General features: G+C 51.7%; 1 protein-coding gene across 3 annotated transcripts; it reads right to left on the minus strand.

Annotated features, from left to right (window-relative positions):
• Positions 1 to 3,564: 3,564 nt before the first annotated feature.
• On the minus strand, positions 3,565 to 21,044 carry VPS33B (VPS33B late endosome and lysosome associated). 3 transcript variants are annotated; one of them, XM_042940959.1, is made up of 24 exons: positions 20,529 to 21,044; positions 20,158 to 20,400; positions 18,768 to 18,848; positions 18,346 to 18,407; positions 17,203 to 17,252; positions 16,703 to 16,770; positions 12,342 to 12,387; positions 11,240 to 11,334; positions 10,856 to 10,960; positions 10,352 to 10,448; positions 10,053 to 10,130; positions 9,777 to 9,850; positions 9,412 to 9,498; positions 9,131 to 9,221; positions 8,672 to 8,746; positions 8,327 to 8,391; positions 8,150 to 8,204; positions 6,863 to 6,909; positions 6,222 to 6,354; positions 5,554 to 5,627; positions 4,694 to 4,795; positions 4,425 to 4,500; positions 4,214 to 4,330; positions 3,565 to 3,940 (listed from the first exon to the last, which is right to left on the minus strand). In XM_042940959.1, exons 2-24 carry the CDS (start codon positions 20,251 to 20,253, stop codon positions 3,861 to 3,863), a joined length of 1,854 nt encoding a protein of 617 aa, XP_042796893.1. In that variant the 5' UTR covers positions 20,254 to 20,400; positions 20,529 to 21,044; the 3' UTR covers positions 3,565 to 3,860. The 3 variants fall into 3 exon arrangements, with proteins under 3 accessions (XP_042796893.1, XP_042796892.1, XP_042796894.1); XM_042940958.1 differs by lacking the exon at positions 20,529 to 21,044 and having other exon boundaries at positions 20,158 to 20,511; XM_042940960.1 differs by lacking the exons at positions 18,768 to 18,848; positions 20,529 to 21,044 and having other exon boundaries at positions 20,158 to 20,510.

Below are 21,044 nucleotides of genomic sequence, written 5' to 3' on the forward strand. Positions count from 1 at the left end.
CATCTGTAAATGCTAATATATAGCTTGGTTTTCAGTGATTCACAGTTGCGTGATATTATGGCTGGAAAGTTCTCATAATTCAACTGTTTTGCTAACAACTGTTATTTAGATTGTAATTTTTACAAATAAATGTCTTCATACATAAATCTTTGCATCTTGCTTTATTTTCTTACAGTTGATTCATAGCAGAGGAGCTACTGAATACTCCCCTTCCCATGATGGCAGCCTCCCCAGAAGCATACCTTCCTCTCACCCTCCACAGCTCCTACTGTCCTTTTAAATCTCTGCTAATTTCACGGGTAGAGAGTGTCATTTCCTCATTTGATCCGCACTTGCTGGATTACAGATGAAAGTGCACATTGTGCCTGTGTCTATTGGCCATCCATAACTTTGACGACTCCTTTTCATTTGCTTTTCCATTAAGAAAAAAGTAATGGTGGGGCGCCTGGGTGGCTCGGTCGGTTAAGCGTCCGACTTCGGCTCAGGTCACGATCTCGCGGTCTGTGAGTTTGAGCCCCGCGTCGGGCTCTGTGCTGACAGCTCAGAGCCTGGAGCCTGTTTCAGATTCTGTGTCCCCCTCTCTCTGACCCTCCCCTGTTCATGCTCTGTCTCTCTCTGTCTCAAAAATAAATAAACGTTAAAAAAAAATTAAAAAAAAAAAAAGTAATGGATGCTTGTTTGCTTCGTGTGCAGGATCATGTATCTCTCACTTTCAGAATTTAATTGGTGCTTTCAACATCCTTTAACTTGTCAGCAGCACACCAGACATTGACATGGTTCATGGAGTGAACCGCAGACACATTTAAAATTTTTTTTAATGTTTATTTTTGAGAGAGAGCGACAAAGCGTGAGCGGGAAAGGGGCAGAGAGAGAGGGAAACACAGAATCTGAAGCAGGCTCCAGGCTCTGAGCTGTCGGCAAAGAGCCTGATGTGGGGCTCAAACCCATGAACTGTGAGATCATGACCTGAGCTGAAATCAGCCGCTTAACTGAGCCAGCCAGGCACCCTGACACCACATTTTTAAAAAAGTGTATTTATTTATTTTTGAGAGAGTGTGCATGAGTGGGGGAGACGCAGAGAGAGGGCAACAGGAGACAGAGAATCCCAAGTAGGCTCCTGGCTGCCAGCACCGAACCCAATGCTGGGCTTGATTTCACCAACAGTGAGATCATGACCTGAGCCAAAATCAAGGGTCGGATGCTTAACCCACTGAGCAAACCCAGGTGTCCCTAGATACCACTTTTTAAATTTACTTGCACTCTCTGTTGATTAACTTGAAACTTATTCAGAAAGCTTCAAAAATTTGTGATCTTCAGACATGCTCCCGGGGCCAGCATTGTAAGTACCCAGAGATAAGGAAATGTTGCCATCATGTCCTTTACTCTGTAATTCTGAAGCCAACAAAGTCATAGGACCGTTGGAAGATAACCAGAGTATATACCCACGTGTAAAACACCATGTAATTTGTGTTTAAATAGGACCCTTTTACAGGATCATGTATTTCTGTTGGACAGCACTGTTCTAGAACAATTATGTTCCAGAACGTAAGTGTGGTGCCGCCGTCTTTTCCCTTGGCCATACAATCATTGTCCTACCACCACATATTCTTTATACAAACAGCCCTGTCAGCAGTGTCTTTGATCTTGTACATTAGCTTGACATGGCCCTGTAAGAATTCTAGCTGGATACCTGAGGTATGCATTTTCCTTGGAATATGCACTGACACAGCATTCTGTGTCTTGAATAGTCTTGATGATCCAACAACACAGATTTGGATCTTTCTTCCAAGATCTTTCTTCCACAGTGGCAGCACTGTGAATTGGGGGACAAATAGGAAGGAGAGCCACTGGAATGGACAGTCTTGCAAAAACCCAGGCAAAAAATATTAAGTATCTCTGCCATGGGGACAGTTAGGAAAAGATGAGTCACAAGCGTTTAGAAATAATGGAGGGGCACCTGGTGGCTCAATCCATTAAGTGTCTGACTTCGGCTCAGGTCATCTCATGGTTTGTGAATTCCAGCCTCACGTCAGGCTCTATGCTGACAGCTCAGCACCTGCTTCTGATTCTAGGTCTCTCTCTCTCTCTGTGTCCCTCCCCTGCTCACACACTCTCTCAAAAATAAATGTTAAAACAATTTTTTTTTTCCAAGAAATAACGGGTAGTGGGACCAGCTGAATGTGGGGGATAAAAGAAAGCATCTGGGGTCTAGGATAAAATTTGTTGCTTGAACAAAACTTGGGTAGACAACGAGGATGTCAATTACAGGATTACAGGAAAAGGAGCAGATGTAGGGATTCAAAGTGAGGACAGGTTCACACTCATAAAGTGCCTATGGAAGCAGTGAGTTGGAAATACTAATGTCAAGTTCAGCAGCAAGATGAAAGCTTGAGATCTGGAAGTGGATGACAACAAAGGATGGAGAGGGGATAGGCAGAGAGATGTAATCCAAGAAGACAGAAGGACAATCTAGGAGACCACAGGAGGACAACAAAAGAGCATCATGGAAGCTGAACGGGAGAAAGGAAAGGCAGTTATCAGTGAGGTTAAGTTAGAGGAGGACGGAAAAGAGGCTCACAGATGTGGTTACAGCTCACAATTTTTAAATGCTGAGCCTGGCTGGCTCAGTCGGTTAAGTGTCTGACTCTTGATTTCGGTTCAGGTCATGATCTCAACATGAGATCAAGCCCCGCATCGGGCTCTGCACTAACAGCAGGGAGCCTGCTTGAGATTCTCTCTCTCTTCCCTGCTCACAAGTGTGTGCTCTCTCTCTCTCTCTCTCTCTCTCAAAGTAAATAAATAAACCTTTAAAAAAAAAAAAAAAGGTCAAGGGAGAGAAAGGCCACTAAAATCATCAATTGGGGAGCACCGCTGACCTTTTTAGGAGCACCGTTTGCCAATGCCTGATACTGCTCTAACAGGACATGAGCTTTCATTCTGTAATAAAAGACAAATGCTTAAAAGTGAAGTGCCTTCTTAGGTTAAAACAGTTAACGGACACATTTTTTCTAAAAGGATAATGAATCACAAGAAGTGCCTGGCTGGCTCAGTTGGTGGAGCACGCAACTCTTGATCTTGGGGTCATGAGTCTGAGCCCTGCGTTGGATGAAGTTTTATGGAAGGAAAGGAAGGAAGGAAGGAAGGAAGGAAGGAAGGAAGGAAGGAACAGAAAGAGAGAAAGAAAGAAAGAAGAAAAGAAGGAAGGAAGGAAGGAAGGAAGGAAGGAAAAGGAAGGAAGGAAGGAAGGAAGGAAAGAAGGAAAGAAAGGAAGGAAGGAAGGAAGGAAGGAAGGAAGGAAGATGGAGAGAGGAGGGAAGGAGGAAAAAGGAAGAAAGGATAATGAATTACAGATTTTTAGAATTGGAAGGGTGCTTACTGATCACCTATCTAATCCATCCCCCTCATTTTAGGGTTGGGGAAACTCTGGTACAGGGTGAGTTTCGGGGAGCACCAGACCGGCCCCAGAGCTCCTGCACAGTCCAGGCCACAGAACACACGAACCCCCAGTGGAAGGCGCCCCTGTACTCCACGGAGCAGACAGAAGTGCATGGCAAGGACTAAACATGACATCTGAGAGCAGAGGTTTTATTTACAATGATACTCAAACAGGATTTAGCAAAAGGTACCTCTCCCTCCCCCTCTTTTCAGCACAAGCTGCACTTCATCAACAAAAAAGAAATTTCCTGGGGGCAGGAAGTGAACGCTCTGCTCAAGTAACTTTCTGCTAAAGCCCACACAAGTTCCGCGCTCCCCGGCTCTGAGTAGGGTGGTTGGTGGACACTACATTAGCAGCTGGGACCAATTCCTGCATCCCCTCGGGAACGTGTCCAGGGAAGACGTCGACAGCGGCAGGGAGAACGTCAGGCTTTCACCTCACTCATGGCTTCCATGAGGCGAGCACTGTTTGTGACTGCCGTGGTCAGAAAAATGAACCTGTACCCTATGGAGTCAAAAGCACCGGCGTCCGTGACTAAGAGCAGGTCGCGGGCCCCCAGCACCAGCCACGTCAAGCCCTCGGGTCCACGGTCCCGGCTGGATCAGACACAGACGCATCGGCGCCCCGGTCCCAAACACGACGACTTGCAGCACTCGGTGGAAAGGGCGCCCTGCTATCCGCCCACAGCCAGACCGGCGAGCGGTGCCGGGGCCAGTCGAGGAGCCTTCCTGAGCACTGCCCCTTGTCCCCCACATCCCACCTTCTGCTCCCTCTTACCTTTCTCTCTGCCCAGGAAGCGGAGGGCTGAGATCTCAGAGAACGTGCAGCCACCCAGGAACACCACCAAGATGAGGCGCAAGGACTCGCTGGAAGCCTTGTCTTCCTTGGTCATGTCTGCGAAGATCAGAGCAGACGCTCGCGTGCGGCGCGGTGCCCGCCCCCACCCGCTGCCGGCGCCCGCCCCGCCCGCACGGTCAATGCCACGCACCTGTGAACGCCAGCTCGCTGCAGTTGAGCAGCCTCAGCACCTCGTCCAGACCCTGCCAGCTCCGCCGCTCCAGCACCTGGGGGGGACGGGGAGGGGGCACGGGCGACGCTTTCAAGCCCGAGACAGTGTCAGGCCTGGGAAAGGAGGGAGGCGGCAGGCGAGCGTCGCCTCTCTTGTTAGTTCCGGGGGCGGCTAACAGTCGGGACAGGCCAGGCGGCCAGAGAAAGCAGAGCGCGGAGTATGAACGGGAGCGGGTCGCCTGTCCTCACCTGCTCAATGACTCGGCAGCTGAGGGGCACGTAAGCGCCACTGAAGACATACGCCATGTCCCGCGGCACTTTCAGGTCATACTCGCCATCCACGCGTGGGATCTAAGGGGTAAAGGGGACTATGTGAGGCGTGTGACAACTCATCCCTCCAGCCCTCTATGCAGGCAGGGAAAAGTAGCATATCCCCCAAGACAGTTCTCATTTCAACTAAAGGCAAAACTGGCAAAATCCCTATTAAAAAAAAGAAAAAAGACTCCATAACCAAAGATTAAAGCTTTTGTTCAGTATCCACTGATTCCCTTGAATGAGCTCCCCACGTTGCCTGTGAAGGGCTGAAAAGAAAGATGCCCCTTTGCTGATTTCTTGGTGACATGGGACAGGTCTGTCACTGACGTGGCACTCAGCCTATCCTCTGGCATTGGCGGGTGCTTGTTACATGTTTATGAAGTAAATGAATCTTTGTGTCTTGTCTCGTTACTTTTTAATTTTTTCAATGTTTCTTTTTGAGATAAAGAGAAACACACACAGAGTGGGAGCGGGCGAAGGGCAGAGAGCGAGAGACGGAGACACAGAATCTGAAGCAGGCTCCAGGCTCTGAGCTGTCAGTACACAGCCCGACACGGGGCTCGAACTCACGAACTGTGAGATCATGACCTGAGCTGAAGTCAGACGCTTAACCGACTGAGCCACCCCAGTGCCCTGTGCCTTGCTTGTCTCATTATTAAATTAAGCTCATGCTGTAACGCTACCGAACAGAAGGATCTTTGTAAGAACAAAACAACAGAGAGGTTTGTGTGAATTCAAAGCACTCCACAAAGGACCGGACCCACGGCTGCCCCGTCTGTCCTGATCCTACGTACCAAATTCAGCTTCTTACTGATGGCACGAAAATTGCTCCTCTTGGCCAGAGAACTGAAGGCATCAGTAATCTTCCCTGGGAAGGAAATCTGTGCTGGATTTCATTTAAGGTCTACAGGGTCATGACATCGCCACAGGTGAAAGCACTCAGGAAATGGCAAACGGCGGGACCGCTCACGTCTCAAGACTCTCCTCAAAGCCACTCACCTAGAATTCCCTAGACCCGATCAAGACATCACCACCCTTCTCCCCAGCACGGTCTCCCTCCTCCTACAGGGTGCCAACTATCTACTAAGCGCAATCCGCAGGGTGAACCTCGCTTACTGGCTAAGTGTGTGGGCCTTGGAGTCAAACTGACCTGGGCTCAAATCTGACTTATTGAGGGACGTTGAACAAGTCCCATAACCTCTCTAAGCCTGTTGCCTTATCTATAAAATGGAGATTATGAACTTACTTTGTGAGGATTGACAAACTGTTACCTAAAGGTCTTAGTACTCAGTAAGTGGACAATACGTGGAGCCTGCTCGCGGCGGAAGCAGCGGTAATGACCGTGAGAGTGAAGAATCCCGTTCTCCTTCCCCAGCTCATTCTCTCCCTCCCGGGGTGCTCTGCCTGTTGTGAGAAGAGGGGACTCGGGCCAAGGAAGGGGCTGCCCGTGCCCCGTGCTCACCTGCAGCCTTGTCCGTCACCAGCTTGCTCACTTTACTCTCCACGGCCGTGAGGGTGTCCCCGGGGGCCTGCTCCGTCAGGAGCCCCGCTCGCCGCAGATTGGAGAAGGTGAGCAGGTGCTCGGGGCCATAGCTCTGAAGAAAATGCAATTCAGCCACTTACTGAGCACCCGCCACACCGTATCACATCGGGTGATATGGAGGTGAGGGACAGAAGGGTCATGTATTCTGTGCCCTGAAGAAATAACCAAACAGCAAACAAAAAAGAAAAAAAAAAGCACAGAACTGAGAGAGAACAGAGAAGGCCACTGATGTAAGGGTGGTGGGAAGGGCTTCACAGATGAGGCAAGACTGGAGAAAGACCTAGAAGTGAGGGAGAGTCCCAGGGGTGAGAACTCAGCTCTATGGCCCTAGTTCTCCCAGCACTGGCCATCCACCAAGAGAACCGAGAGTGGGAGAGACAAGGGCATGGGAGGGTCTCCACGTGCTGAAAGGTGACCGTCCTGAGACGCTCTAAGAGGGAGGCAGACGGGGAACAAAATGGGGACACAGACAGGAAAGGGGCCATTTCTTCTGTGTCTTTTAGGAACGTCCCATGACCTCCCTCCACCAAGTTCCCCCGAGTGCATTCTCCTGGCCTTACCTGCAGATACTGTGTTTTCAGAGATCGGTAATCCTTGGGAATCAAACCTGGTAAGGAAGAGGAGACAGGCTCCTGCAAACACCAGCTGAAGTGTCCTGAAATCTACAGTCAGACCACCCACCCACCCACCCACCCATCCTCTTGCTGCCAAAAAAACCCTTAATCAGGAGGAAAGGAATCGGTAAATGTTAACCTTGCATCCTATCCAGCCGATTCTAAACTGACTCTTAAATTTAAGTTTGTTCAGTGAGAGACAGAGCCTGGATCTGAGAGTTCGAAGGCAGAGTCCTGCCTGAGCCGCCAAGGCGCCGAGGGAGGGACGAGGGGAGGCCGGCTGCTCCCAGTGGGGGTGGCGGAGGGATGCGGCAGGAGGGGGAGGGGCTCCTGCGCGTTTCTTCCTGCCGTTGGGCCAGCGCTACTGCGAATCACTTTACCGCTACTGAGGAATAGGACAGATGTTCAGATGAAGTCCAAAAGTGCAGCCTGCCATGCTTTCCTCCAGGGAGGTAGGGAGAATGGGCTTGCGACTCTGATAGTCAAAGGAGATGTAGAATAAGCCGACCACTCCTTGGGGCGGAAAGCAGCCTTGAAGACTAGTCCCCACCTGGACGGCTTCCGCCGTACACACGAGTTGCCGTAAAGGGTGACGGGAGTGGAAGGTGCCTCCGGCCGCGGATGAGTAAGTCACGGGGAAGAATGGCACAGCACGGGGAATAGTCACTGGCACTGTAACAGCGCTGTGTGGTGACAAGCGGTAGCTGCCCTTGTGGGGAGCCCAGCGTCACGCGCACGGTGCCGCACACCTGAAACTAACGGGACATCGTGTGCCAACTATACTTCCCGCTGAAAAAAAAGCAGGCGAAGAGGCTGCATAAGCAGGTTAAAAGGTCTGCCACAAAAGGTCGCAGGATCTGAGCTTTTGGAAATGTTTGTGCAATTCCAAGAGGCTGTCCCCTTTTCCTGGACTGTATCTTCATTAGGAAACCTCGTTGAAGGCAGGAGGCCAGACGGAATAAATGCCACTCTGCCCTAAGCCTCTGCGGTCCTACGATGTGATGGGGCCTGTGCTGGGGGCTTGGCTGTGGTCCTGCTTAGGGTCGGGATGATAAATTAGGACCTGGGGTGTCTCACTCAGAACAAAAACTGCTTTATTTTACGGGGGGAAAGAATCCAAATTACTGGGAAACGTTCAGTCTGCTAGGACATTCGTCTCCGTCCTTCAAAATGATTTCTGCCATCCCTAAGGTACAGTTTTGCAATCTGGTGTCTTCGGTTCCAGGGGCTCACCATTCTCAGTGATGGACAAAAGGCACATGAGGCGAAGGCTCTCTATAGGCGACACCTACACGGGAAGAAAGAGTCAAAGACAGTTCAAGTTTCAGGACATACGTTCTTTCCCTTCCGCCCGCTGGAGGCCAACCCCACCGCGAAACACCGTTCCCGGAACCCCGGCCACCTGCTCACCTGCCGGTCTATGTGTTCTTCAATGTAGCTGGTGCTCTCCCGGATGTTGAAGCCCTCCAGCAGCGCTGTGAGTAAACACAGGGGAGCCTGTTACGGGGCTGGGGTGGGGGGAAAGGTAGCGGGGGGGGGGGGGGGTTGCCACCTGTGCTAACAGGTGTCTATCTCCCCATCTTTCTCCATCCTTGGGGTGGGTTAAGGACCCCCAGGACTTCTAGCAGGGAGCAGCACTCCCCACAGCCAGCATCGGCCGAAAGGAGCCAGAAGGCATTTCTGCTGGGTGGGACGGGGCTGGGAGGAAGGGAAGCCTCAGCAGGGGCAGGAGCCCAGCAGGACCACCGCCGCTACCGTGCTCGGTCTTGATGAGCTCCTGGAAGTCCTGTTTGGTCTTCTTCTTCATGATGGATTCACAGGCCCCGATATCTACAGATAGGACAAAAAGCGAGCTGACGTACTCCTGGTTCTAGAAGGATGTGCCTTTATGTCCAGAAGAATAAAAACTTCTTACTGGCCATGTTGGAGACAGTTACGTGATTACGTGAGAGAGTGCGTATAAATTAGTTAGAATGATACCTGGCGCTTCAACTATGTAATAAAATTATCTAACGTTGTAATCGTTACTGCCGTTAAACCTATAGAAGTATACAAAACAAACGAACGAACAAACAAAACTTCTTAAGGCAAAATGCAGAAGCCCCTCTTCCCACGTCAGACCAAGCAAGATCACTGTGTGCTGGGTGAACAGAGAGCTCCTCTCTTGGGAGAGATCTCTGAGGCATCCCTTTGCCCTCCCCTCATGAAACCTACGGACGCTCAGCAGGCGGTGCTCCTGTTTCAGTCCCTTGAGCTCCTGGGACACGAAGTTCTTCATCTGCTTGATGTCCATGCCTCTCCGGCGCTGGCGGAAGATCCCCTAACGTCAGCCTCTCCCGGCCCTCAGACGTGAGCAGCCACCCCCCTCCCCCGGATCCCCCCGATGCAAGAGGAAAGACAGGGGGCTGTCGTCGTATCAGAAGGGAGCCGAAGGGCAGCAGCCTTGGGAAGCCACTGGGGAAACAGAACAGAGGACCCCCGGCCTAGAGCCTCACGTCATACTGAGCCTGTAAGTTCCGGGCCTTCTGGCTCAAAAAGCCAAAGACGTTGGAGAAGTGTTCATTACGAATCTCATTAAACACCTGCAAGGGGAACAAGACGGCAACGACTTACCAGAGAGACACCTAACCAGCGCCTCCTCCCTGAGCAGTGTGATGAGCGCACGAGAGCAGCGCCCAGCTGTTCTAGCAAGATCACGGAGAAAGCTGAGCTGATCTCCTAAGTGTGTGTCAAATACCAGCTCCGTGCTCGGGGTGTGCTCGCTCCCGGTGGGGAATCCCTCTCCCACAGGCTCAGCCTCCCCTCCCAGAGCCGGGGCCCACGCCCCGGGCAAGCCCACAGCCAGCTCCCATCCCCTCACCTTGTCCTCGGCATTGAGTAGCACCTTTAAGCTCCTGTCAGAGGATGTGACTTCTGGGCCAAAATCGACACTCCCTTTGAGAGCAGAGGGAGCAGCTATGAGGACCTCCGCTGAGGCCTTCTTTCTCCTACCCTTTCCTGAACTGCCATTAAAAGTCCCTGAACTATCTGGAAGCTAGCAGTCAGCTCTGAGTCTGGGGCTCTCCCACCAGCCCTGCCCCACGCAAGAGGCCCCGGCCGCCGAGCACCACCTCCATCTTGCCGGGACGCCGCTCACCACACTTGATGCGGAACGTGTCATCCACCAGGCCCTCGTAAACCACCTGGGAGCAAAGTGCCGTCACAAAGTCCACGTCTGAAATGAGATCCCCACCCATGAGGGTCCTCCCGGACCTATACGTCTACCCAGTTCACTCCGCGTCAGCTCCCGTGCCTCCAGAGGGCCCAAGCGCCACGCTCCCCATCAACAATGGCATTCACAGCCCCAACCCGAGGATCCCATCTGGGCCGCCACATTCGCCACATCCTCACGTCTCCGAGGGTCCAAAGACAACGGGAGTGCTGAGTATAACGTACCTCTGTCCAGTAGGAAGATGTGTCCAATTTCTGGCCTTCGGCCCTTGGTTTCGCCATCCTCCTCCTCTTCCAGTGTCCTCCACAATTCATACGACATCTGCCAGGGACCAGGAAATTCCCAGTCTTGTGTCCAGGTCCCTGTGACAGCCCGCACCTACTGAAGCCCTCTTTTCCACATGACACCTCTATTTGACCCCAGGAGGGAAACTGATTGTCAACAATACGAACTCCTGCACCCGCACCTGTTCCCACCCCTTACCCCTCCCCATGCCCATAGAGGCGTGTCCTTGGCCCCAAAGAAGACATGTAGGAGTGTTACCCCTGAGGCCCTGGCCCTGGCCTTTCTGTTAGCCACACAAGTCCTCCTCTCTGAGGATCTATTCCAGAACAAGAAAAGCAAGCTAAAGAATATACCTCTTATCACACATGCCCATGGGCAGTCCTTGGTGGGTAGAGAACGGGTGGAATGGGGGCTATCGGGACAAGATTGCTGCCAGTGCCCACCTTGGCACATCTGCCAATTCCGTAGCAGTTAGGGAAGGGTCCGTACAGAGTGCTGAGGAGGTGTAAGGCCTGCGCCACGGTGTTGATCCAACGCTGATCTCCCTCCTGCAGGGGCCATATGGGCCACAAAGATATGGGCCAAGCCAGCAGACCCATCTGGAGAGGGGCTAGGGCAGGAAGGCAGGGTGTGGGGACTGCTTGAAAGCTTTCATTCTGATTGGCCCCAGAGCAAGTCCTGCGGACATCAACCAGTAGCATTTGATCTAGAAACCAGTATCTCGAGTTGGAGGAAGGTTCCATCAGTATTTCCGGCCCACTGTAGCCCACTGGACTCCATGTTTGTCCCCACCTGTCAATGCCAAGACCCAAGGACCCTGCACTTACCAGGAAGTAGTCCCTGAAAAATTCTGGGAGCTCCATGCTCAACAGATCCACATCAAGAGGTAGCAGAGAAAAGGCCCATTCGTCACAGCTCACATCTGCGGGTACAGACGCCGTGAGTCTCCCTGCCGAAGGCACGGGGCTCCGCGCTGAGAAGGTCGGTCCCCAGTCATGCCGAAATATCGGAGCACCTGCCACATGCCCAGCATGACACGAAGCACGGGACACCCAAGGATAAGTTTAAGACAGAGTCTGTGCCCTGAAGTTCACGGTCCGATAACAAAAGGAGACCCGTAGGCCACAGCCACGCCACGTGGTAGGGGGTGTGTGTGCGTTAGGGCACCAACAAAAGTGCTGAGGAAACCTCACTCCCTAGTGGACAAACACTGACAGGAAGCCACGCAGGCGCAGGCACTGGGGCACTGGGGGTACTGTGGTGAACGGAACGGACAAGCTCCCCATCTTCCGCGAGAGAACCTCAATCTAGCGGAAACGCACCAGACACATCTCATCACGGCTGTGCCCCACGGAGCTAGAAGAGGAATCCAGGAGCACAAACGTTCAGGGATCGAACCTCAACTATAGGGGGCATGGAAGAGTATAGGGGTGCCGGGGCAGAGGAAAGACAAGCGACATTTAAGCTTAGAATTTGAGTAAAATTTGGGTATGGAAAAAAAAAAAGCTGAGGGTGGAGAATATTCTAGGCAACGGGAACAGCATGTGTGAAGTGCCCAAGGCAGGAGGAAAGGAGGGAGCAGCCTGCGCGGTGAGGGGGAGGGGGGAGGGAGGGAGCAACCACAGGAGGCCGAGGAGGCCCCCGGGTCCCGGCACTGGCGGAGTTCGGAGTTCCAGCCAGGAGCACGGGGAGCACTGTGCCGGATGCAGAGGCAAGCGGAATGGAGGGCGCGCTCTCCCTGTGGGAAGGAGTCTCGGAAGGTAGGAACGGCGGCACCTGGCATCCCCTTCGGCCCTCCCTTTAGGGCCCTCTCCGGCCCCCCCTCGTCGGGAGCCTCCCCTCCTCCCAGGCCCACAGGCAGACACGGGGAGCCAGCGATCATTCCCTTCTTCGTGCTCCCCGTTTCCACTCACAGTGGCCTTCTCTCACCTCCATAGACTCCCTCTTCCTCCAGCACCATCTCACACGCGTGAAACTGAAAGACAAGAGGCAGTGGCTGGTGACCGCCGCCTTCTCTGCGCTTCCGTCTCTGGAGCTCCACCGTCGCTGCTGAGGACAATACCTACTGAACCCAGCACCCACAAGGGAACGTGGACTCGGACGGCCAGGGAGGACCACTGGGACCGTCTGGCCCAGGGCTTTGTTTCCCTCTCATCCCCTTTATTTATGTATTCAGTCCAGTGCTCCTCTCTCCCCGAGAAACTGGAAAACTGCACCAAGGAGAAGGTATTTCAGCTGTCACCGAAGGGTGAGTCCCGAAGACAGACGTGCGAGGGAGGGCGCGACCGCGCCTCGGAGGAAAGGGGTGGTGGCATGGAGAGGCTGGTCAGCGCATGTCCAGGGGACCCCTGGAGTCACTGAGAGGGGTCTGGGGATCCAGCCCGGGAGTCAACGGCACAGGGTGTTTAAAGTAAGTGGTGTGTACGAGAGAAGAGAACAGGGAGGGGCACGAGAGCTACGGGGAGGATTGTAGGGAACACCGAAATTAAAAGGGCGCACCGTGCGAGACCTGGAGAGAAGACAAGGATGGCATGGAGGGGGGAGCAGGGGACGCAGCACCTCTAAAGGCAGGACGGTCAGAGTCTCAGGAAGAATGGGCAACAGTGTCAGTGCTGGAGACATTAGGACGCGCGTGAACCAGGCATCACTGGATTTGACAACAGAGCCCTGGGAGGACTCGGCTTAAAGACCGAGGTGGGCGTGAGGGTGCGGGAGCAGCGGCGGCAAGACCTCTTCACAGAAGTATGGACACAACAGGAGGCAGAGCCCCTGACAGGGAGAAGACACGAAACAGGGAGGATCATCTAGAAGACACAGACACGGGGGCACCTGGGGGGCTCAGTCGGTGAAGCGTCCGACTTCGGCTAAGGTCGTGATCTGGCGGTCCGTGGGTTCGAGCCCCACGTCGGGCCCTGTGCTGACAGCTCGGAGCCTGGAGCCTGCTTCGGATTCTGTGTCTCCCTCTCTCTCTGCCCCTCCCCTGCTTGCACTTTGTCTCTCTCTCAAAAATAAACGCTAAAAAAAAGTAGAGAAAAAAAAAAAAAAAGTGGCAGACATGGTTGAAGACAGAGAAAGGTCTACCTAACAAAGCAAGAGGGTAGAGAAGGAGCATGGATGCAGGGCTAAGAACACAGGTGAACCAGCTGATCAGGGAGGGGAAGAGGCCAGAGTCACTTCCTCCTTTGAGACCAGTGGGAAGAAGGCAAAATAATTAGAGGCAACGAGGAGAACAGTGAAGCATATCATCTGATACTGACGATGATGGTACCAATGTACATTAAGCATTTTACACGTGCTAGGCATTGTCCTTAGCGTTTTATAAGGATTACCTCTCACAATCCTAGACTGACTCTACAAGATGTGGAAGATTAATGTTACGTGTTCCTTATTTTACTTTACACAGAAAAATCCTATTCATCCCTCACTTATTTCTTTTTCTTTTTTAAAAAAATGCTTATTTATTTTGAGAGAGAGCAGGGGAAGGACAGAGAGAGAAGAGAGAGAGTCCCAAGCAGGCTGCACAACGTCAGTGCAGAGACCGACGTGGGGCTCGAACTCACTTACTGCAAGACCGTGACCTGAACCGAAACCAAGAATTGGAGGCCTAACCGACGGAGCCACCCAGGTGTCCCTTTCTTTCTTTTTTTTTTTTTAAAGTAGGCTCTGGGGCACCTGGGTGGCTCAGTTGGTTAAACGACTGTTTTCGGCTCAAGTCATGATCTTGAAGCAGTTACTGAGTTTGAGCCCCGCGTGGGGCCCTGTGCTGATAGCTCAGAGCTTGGAGCCTACTTTGGATCCTGTGTCTCCTTTTCTCTCTGCCCCTCCCCCATTCTCGCCCTCTCTCTCTCTCTCAAAAATAAACATTAGAAAAAAATTTTTAAGAAAAATAAAAAATAAAGGAGGCTCTACACCCAATGTGGGGCTTGAACTCACAACCCCGAGATCAAGAGTCATGTGCTCTATGGACAGAGACAGCCAGGTGCCCCATCCCTCACTCATTTCTGTCAGTAAAACTGAAACTGTAGGCCTACTTTTAGGGCTGAGAGTTCCAGAGCCCAGATCGACAACTGCCAATCTTCATAATTAAGAAGAGGAGTCTCGGGAAGAGAGAGAGATAACCTCTTTGCTATGGCTACTGAGAAAGAGGTGGTTCAGTGACAGAAAATTCGGTCAAAGAACCTGATTAGTTAGGATGTGAGATGGAGAAGATTCACTGAAATACCGATTTTGTTTTCCTGTGTAAGAGGGAGGCTTGTAGGATTATTTGAAACTATTACCAACTTTACCCATTACCCAAACTATTACCAACTATCCCATTTAAACAAATCTGTCCTTGGAAGTACACTTTGAAAAAAGGGGTTTTGTAAGACTCCAAAAACTGGAATTTACTGCCACAGCTCCTTTAGTAACATTAAAAAGTAACCTGTAACTCCGAACAGTTATCATAGTCAATAATTTCTTGCCCTGGTAATGATGTTATACTTGAAATATTTGTATTTCTAAACAGAATAAACAGCCGTTAAGACTCTTCTACAAATTTTCAAATGATCTTCAATGGAAGATCATTGACTCTTTCTTCTTCTTCCTTTCACATAAGAAAACAATATAAGCCTGTGATTTCACAACAAAAGTTGAAAGCCATTTAAATCAAGCGAGGTAACTTACTTGCCATTTGCAATGACACGGATGGATCTAAGAAGTGTTAACGCTAAGAGAAATAAGTCGGTCAAAGAAAGACAAATATCTGATTTCAATCATATGTGGAATTTTTTTAAGTTTATTTATTTATTTTGAGAGAGAGAGAGAGAGAGACAGAGAGAGCGCGCACCCGGGAGGGGCAGACAGAGACAGAGAGAGAATCCCAAGCAGGCTCCACACTGTCAGTGCAGAGCCCGATGTGGGGCTCAATCTCACAACCAGGGGATCAAGACCTGAGCTGAAATCAAGAGTCGGACGCTTACCCGACTGAGCCACCCAGGCGCCCCTCACTTGTGGAATTTAACAAACGAATGAGCAAAGGGAAAACAAAAGAGAGAGAGACATGAACCGAGAAACACTCTTAACTACAGACGACACGCTGCCGGTCATCAGATGGGAGGTGCGTGGGGGGATGGGGGGAACGGGTGATGGGGAGTAAGGAGGGCGCTTGCGACGAGCACAGGGTGATGTATGGAACTGGTGACTCACTGCCTTACACACCGAAAACTAATTACGCTGTATGTTAACTATACTGAAATTAAAATAACAAAAAGTGAAAATGCTCAGCCCTGTTATAAAAAAGAGAGGTAAGTATTACTATCAACTCCATCTCATAGATGAGAAAACTGGAACACAGAGCACTGAGAAACCCCATCCAAGATCACACAGTTAACCAGAGCTAAGCAAGGATTCACAGCCACTCTGGCTTTATTAGTCTTAGCTACCGCTTCCATTTTCTCTAGTTTTTGGGGGAAAATTGAAAAAGAATAAACCCCTGTCCTTTCAGCCTTAATTTCCATCTGCTCTACATGCGACATGCACTATTTGGTTCAGCTTTATAGGCCTAGGGCAGGCAGTGCAAAGACCTGGTACATCATTCCTTCTCATCAGTAAGACGGAGGATGTACCCATGATGCACCTTGCTGACGTGGCGGTGAGAGTGGAGTTGGACGGACTCAGGGAACGGAGGACCCACGGCAGGTCACCAAACGCCACAGGTACTGAGCTAAAAAGGATGGAAGGGACCTAGCCTGGTCGTGCTAACTCCTGCGGGACCGTGGGCCTTACTTCCCTCTGCTGCTCAAAGCTGGGGTGGAGTTCAATGGTCTCTAAGGTTCCTTTCTCGTGTAAGAAAAGGCTTTTCCAAAGTATATCGGTATAGTTCTAGTAACCCGGAGGCAGCTGGCCACATGCCTTGGATGAGCATGACGGGGGGTACCGGGGGGGGGGGGGGGGAGGGTAATGATTTATTGTATTTATTATTGAAGGGATAGAAGAAGAAAGTCACTGAAACCATAATACAGTGCACCTTACTGTACAGAAATTTGTGTGAGACGGGATACACAGCAGGTTCTACTTCACAAGAAGTCTACGTAGAGGCCACCTCTCACAATTCCACAGTCCTTCACTGGGGCAGTTTGATGACAGACCCTCCGCTAAACGGTAAGGACCATGTCAATGACAAGACCAGGACGGGTATTTGTTCGGTCACATAGTTTGCTTCGCAGGAGATACGGCTATTGGGCCCCGGCCCCTTCCCAGCCTTCCATCTCGATCTACCTTCTCCTATTCCCACCAGCACCCAGACTGACCTTCTGAGGGCTGAAGATCACTTTGTATTTCCGAGTTCGGCCAGCCAACTTGTCAGCATTGACGAGACCTACAGACACAGGGAACGCAATCCAGAAGGCCGCGGGCCATTTGTTAGACTAGAAGCAAGGAAGCGGAAAGCCTCTACAAGTGGTACGGCCAAGTCGAAACATCTTTTCTTTTTAAAGTGGGGTTTTTTTTTTAAGCTTATTTATTTAGACAGAGACAGAGAGAGACAGGGCAAGTGGGGGAGGGGCAAAGAGACAGAGAGGGAGAGAGAATCCCGAGCAGGCTCCGCACTGTCAGCCCGAAGCCCGACATGGGGCTCAAACCCATGGAACACACGATCACCACCTGAGCCGAAGTCAGACGCTTAACCGAATGCGCCACCCAGGCGGCCCTCGAACCATCTTTTCTTTTAAAGGGTCCTCACGGCCCAGGCCCTTAATCTCGGCCACTCCTTCCCAGGTGTGAGCTACACGCAGCACCATGACACACTCACTGGCAACGTATCGCATGTTCTTGATGCGCGGTCTGACCAAGAAGCACAACCTGCGGGAGAGAAAGGGAAAAGAACCAGAAAGCCGCAGTGAGGGAAAGTCATGGAGGCGGTGAGGGCAGCTTGGGAGAAACTGAAACGTGAACCCTCTCACCATCTGCTCGTCTTGCCGGGCCTACCGATCTCAGCCGAGCCAAAGCTCGGCCAGGCTCCCCTGGCCTACTCCCTTCCGTACGACAGCTACACCGGCACTCGGGGTGGGGGTGGGGGGGGCGCCAGGGGCTCCTGCTCTCCCATAATTTACAATCTACTGGGCAAAATGAGATGCACGTATGTATGGAGTATATCAATAATCAAGTGTTAAAAAATAACACAAGAAAGTATAGTGCTTTTCAAATTGGGGTATTTTCCTCTAAAGGAGGATAAGTGTTACTTACGGGAGAAAAACAAACAAAATAAAAACCTAGGCCAGACAACAGGCTGCATGCGACCGAGTGCCAGGTGAACAGGACAGATACTAAACACCAGGGAAATGCGGAGGAGGAGAAAAGCCCCCAGGAGTGGAAGGGCGACCCAGAGCTTCATGGAGCAGGTGGCACCGGGCTCTGAAGGCTGGGTGGTTTTCGCAGGAGCAGTGAGGGCAGGAGAGAACTGCACGCGGTGAATGGAGTGGCCCGGGGCAGGGGGCAAAGGCACAGCTGGGTGGCATGTGTGCGTGTGCGTGTGCGTGTGTGTCAAGTAGAGGCTTGAGGGGACAAGTGACAGACGAGGCTGGAAAGGCAGCATGAGCCGCGCTGCAGACAGCCTTGGAATCTGTGATGGTCAATCTGGACTTCACTCGGCAAGTAAGGGGAGCCTTGGAGGTTCCTGTGAGGAGCGTAGTGGAAATATTTTTGGACGATTAATCGGTCTGGCTTAGCGACGGCAGACTGGATTAGAGAGAGACGAGAACAAGGGAGGGAGAAAGTGCCGAAAGGGAGACCAGTCACGAGGCCACGGCATGACCTAGGCGTGAGTTGGTAGAAGTGAAGGGAGATGAACCAGAGCGCAAACATGGCGCCAGGCTCCAGCCAAGGCCGGACCGGGGGCAGACGTGCGGGGCCCTCCTCCAGCCTGGGGCCCGGACGGACTCTCCCAGACACTCACTGTTCACTGGAGCTGACGGCTGGCTTGTTCTCCACCTTGTACAGCTTGTCTACTTCGTGTTGCTACAGAGAGAAGCCAACAAGGCCAAGGGTGTAAGTGCTTGAAACCCAAAGCATGACACAAAGGGGACTGCAGTAAGGGCTCCTGTTCGTGGTACTTTCTAGGAATCAAACTGCCTCCCTGACAACCATCCCACCGAACTTTCCTCACGCTGGCAACAGAAAAAAATAACAAAAAACCGAGATCAAACAATTCAAAAACAGTCCAAACAACAGCATCGATCCCCCTTCATCCACCCGATTCAGCCACTCTGTATTCACTAGTAGGGTAGTCACTCTTTGGTAATTTGTACTGCTCATCAAAAGCAAAACTGCTCAATGAGGAAAGAGGGGCCAGAGTCCACTGGGAAGAGGGGCAGGTACCTTCAAGATGGAGACATTGGCGATACGATCCAAAGGGCTCATGAGATCTGCCTCAATGAACAAGTCTTTTTTCCCCGGGAGCTGAAGGACACAGTATCTTGGGTCACTCACAGGTCCCACACGCTCCCTCAGCTGAGAGCCTGTCCAGCCATCCACTTAATAAAAGCACAGACCGAGTTGGGAGTGTGGGGGGCACCATATCATCTACTCCAGCACCTTATTCATTGTCTATATCCACACTGGACATTTCTTTATATATTCACCCCGTCTGTCTTCTCATTTCCTGTACCAGTGGAAAATTATTTCACCTTCTTTCCAAGGTTAAGGCCTGTCACTCAACACATATATATAAATATATACATTTATTAAGCACATGCCATTGCTTGATTCTTCACTACGGACTCACTGGAGACAGTGTTGAACAAAACAGATGTCCTCAAGGACCTTCTAATCTAGTGGGGAACATGGACATTAAACAAATAAATAAGCATGTAACCCATTACCACTATAGCAACAACCTTATTTTCCAAGTAAGACAAGATAAAAATCTCAAACTCAGCTTTGCTTCTCTCTCCACCTTCATGAACAATCAGTAGATCTTTGAGTCTTCTTCCGCCCCGACTGAAAAACCATCACTTCCCTTCATTCCCACTGTCACCAATTTTGCCTCATCAATGGTCTCCCAGCTAGCGTTTCTCTTGTTGCCCATGTTACCCCACTCCACACATGGCTATGAGCCATCTTCAAGCATTGCTTCACGCAGTTAAGGGCGGAAAGAAAATCTTCACTGGGTCCTAAAGTCTACTGCATAATTTCTGATTGCTCTCTTCCCTGTAAATGCCTTGTCCTTCCCTGATTCCTCAACTTTGCTCCTACCAACCAGTCTATCTGCCTGGAACACGGTCCTCCATTTCCAAGGAGAATAGGCTTATTCCTCACAATGCTAGAATCCTTGAATCTCCTGACCACTCCAACTAGAAATGGCTGCTCGTTCTGAATGCTTCTGACACTCTAGCTGTCACCCGTTTACCACGTGATATCAGCTATGTGGTTAATTTGCGCTTCACAGGGCTCCTACTAGAGTAAATCCCTAACGACGAAGATGTCTTAACCATCTCTCCATCCCCGGTGATGCGGGGCACGACTGGTCTCCCTTGCCTCTAGGAAAAACGAGTGACTTTCATGAACTGTCCGTCAGGTCCCAAGCAGCTCTTACTGCCCTCTGGTTTTCCTCCCTAAATGCTTCATTTCTGGACCTGCTATAGAAACTCCAAGGACAATACCAAGGGCCTGGACCCAGACCAAGGGGACTCCGCAAGAAAGAACAACGCGCCCAGCGAGCGCTAAACTGTTGATGCGGAAAAGGCCCCCAGGCGTGGCGGGCACTGACCTGCTCCAGCAGATAGATGAGCTGGTCTCGGGCCAGTCTCTTGAGCATGGAGAAGTCAGGTAGCTCTGGGGCGTCCAGCCGATGGGGAAAAGCCATGGCAGCGAAAACCGGAGCCGCAGGGTGGAAGGGGGACGCCCTCCGCTCGGAGAAAGTCGGCAGCAGCCCAGGCTAAGCGCAGGGCGGCGCTCCTTCGGGCTTGGGCACCGTTCGAAAGAGCCCCCCGAAGGGGCTCTCGCTCCTGCACTGGAATGAATGGCCACCTGTCGGTCAGACAGCCGCAGCGTCGGAGGACACTCGTCCAGATCAGCAGCCCCGGGACCGACCCGCCCCTCCCCGGTCCACTCCCCCAGTCCCAGGATGCCGGTCTACACCCGCAGGTTTCTTTCGCGGCGTGAGGGAAGAACCCCGCCTCCTGCCAGAGAGCGAAGCGACTTCCTAGACCTCCCGGAAGTCCCGTGCGCTCGAGCAGCGCTTAGCGTATCGGGAAGGGGACGGCGCCCTGGAAGGGACAGTTCAAAACGCGAGAGCAACGGGCCAACGTTCCAGTCTCATATCTGGCCAGAGGGGAGGGTTCCTATCATAAAAGGATGACATCTTAAACTAATTTTTAAGGGTACACCCAATTCTCCCAGTTCGCGCAAGCGAGGGTTGGACACTTGCTAGATTTTGAGAACTTCGTAAAATGGGCGAGGCCGACTCGGAGTCCGGAGGGCACTGATCTCTGGGGATCTTGGCTGTCAGTCAAATCTATTCCACAAACTAGGCTGCCAACTGGGAGCGCTCTGGCTTCCCAGCTGCAGGAGGCAAGACGCGGAGAGATGGGATGCGGCGGAGAAAAGAAGGGGAACGCGTTAGGATCCAATGGAAGCTAAGTCCCGCCCCCTGTG

This window comes from Panthera leo, chromosome B3 (assembly GCF_018350215.1).
Source record: "Panthera leo isolate Ple1 chromosome B3, P.leo_Ple1_pat1.1, whole genome shotgun sequence".
Lineage (NCBI taxonomy): Eukaryota > Metazoa > Chordata > Mammalia > Carnivora > Felidae > Panthera > Panthera leo.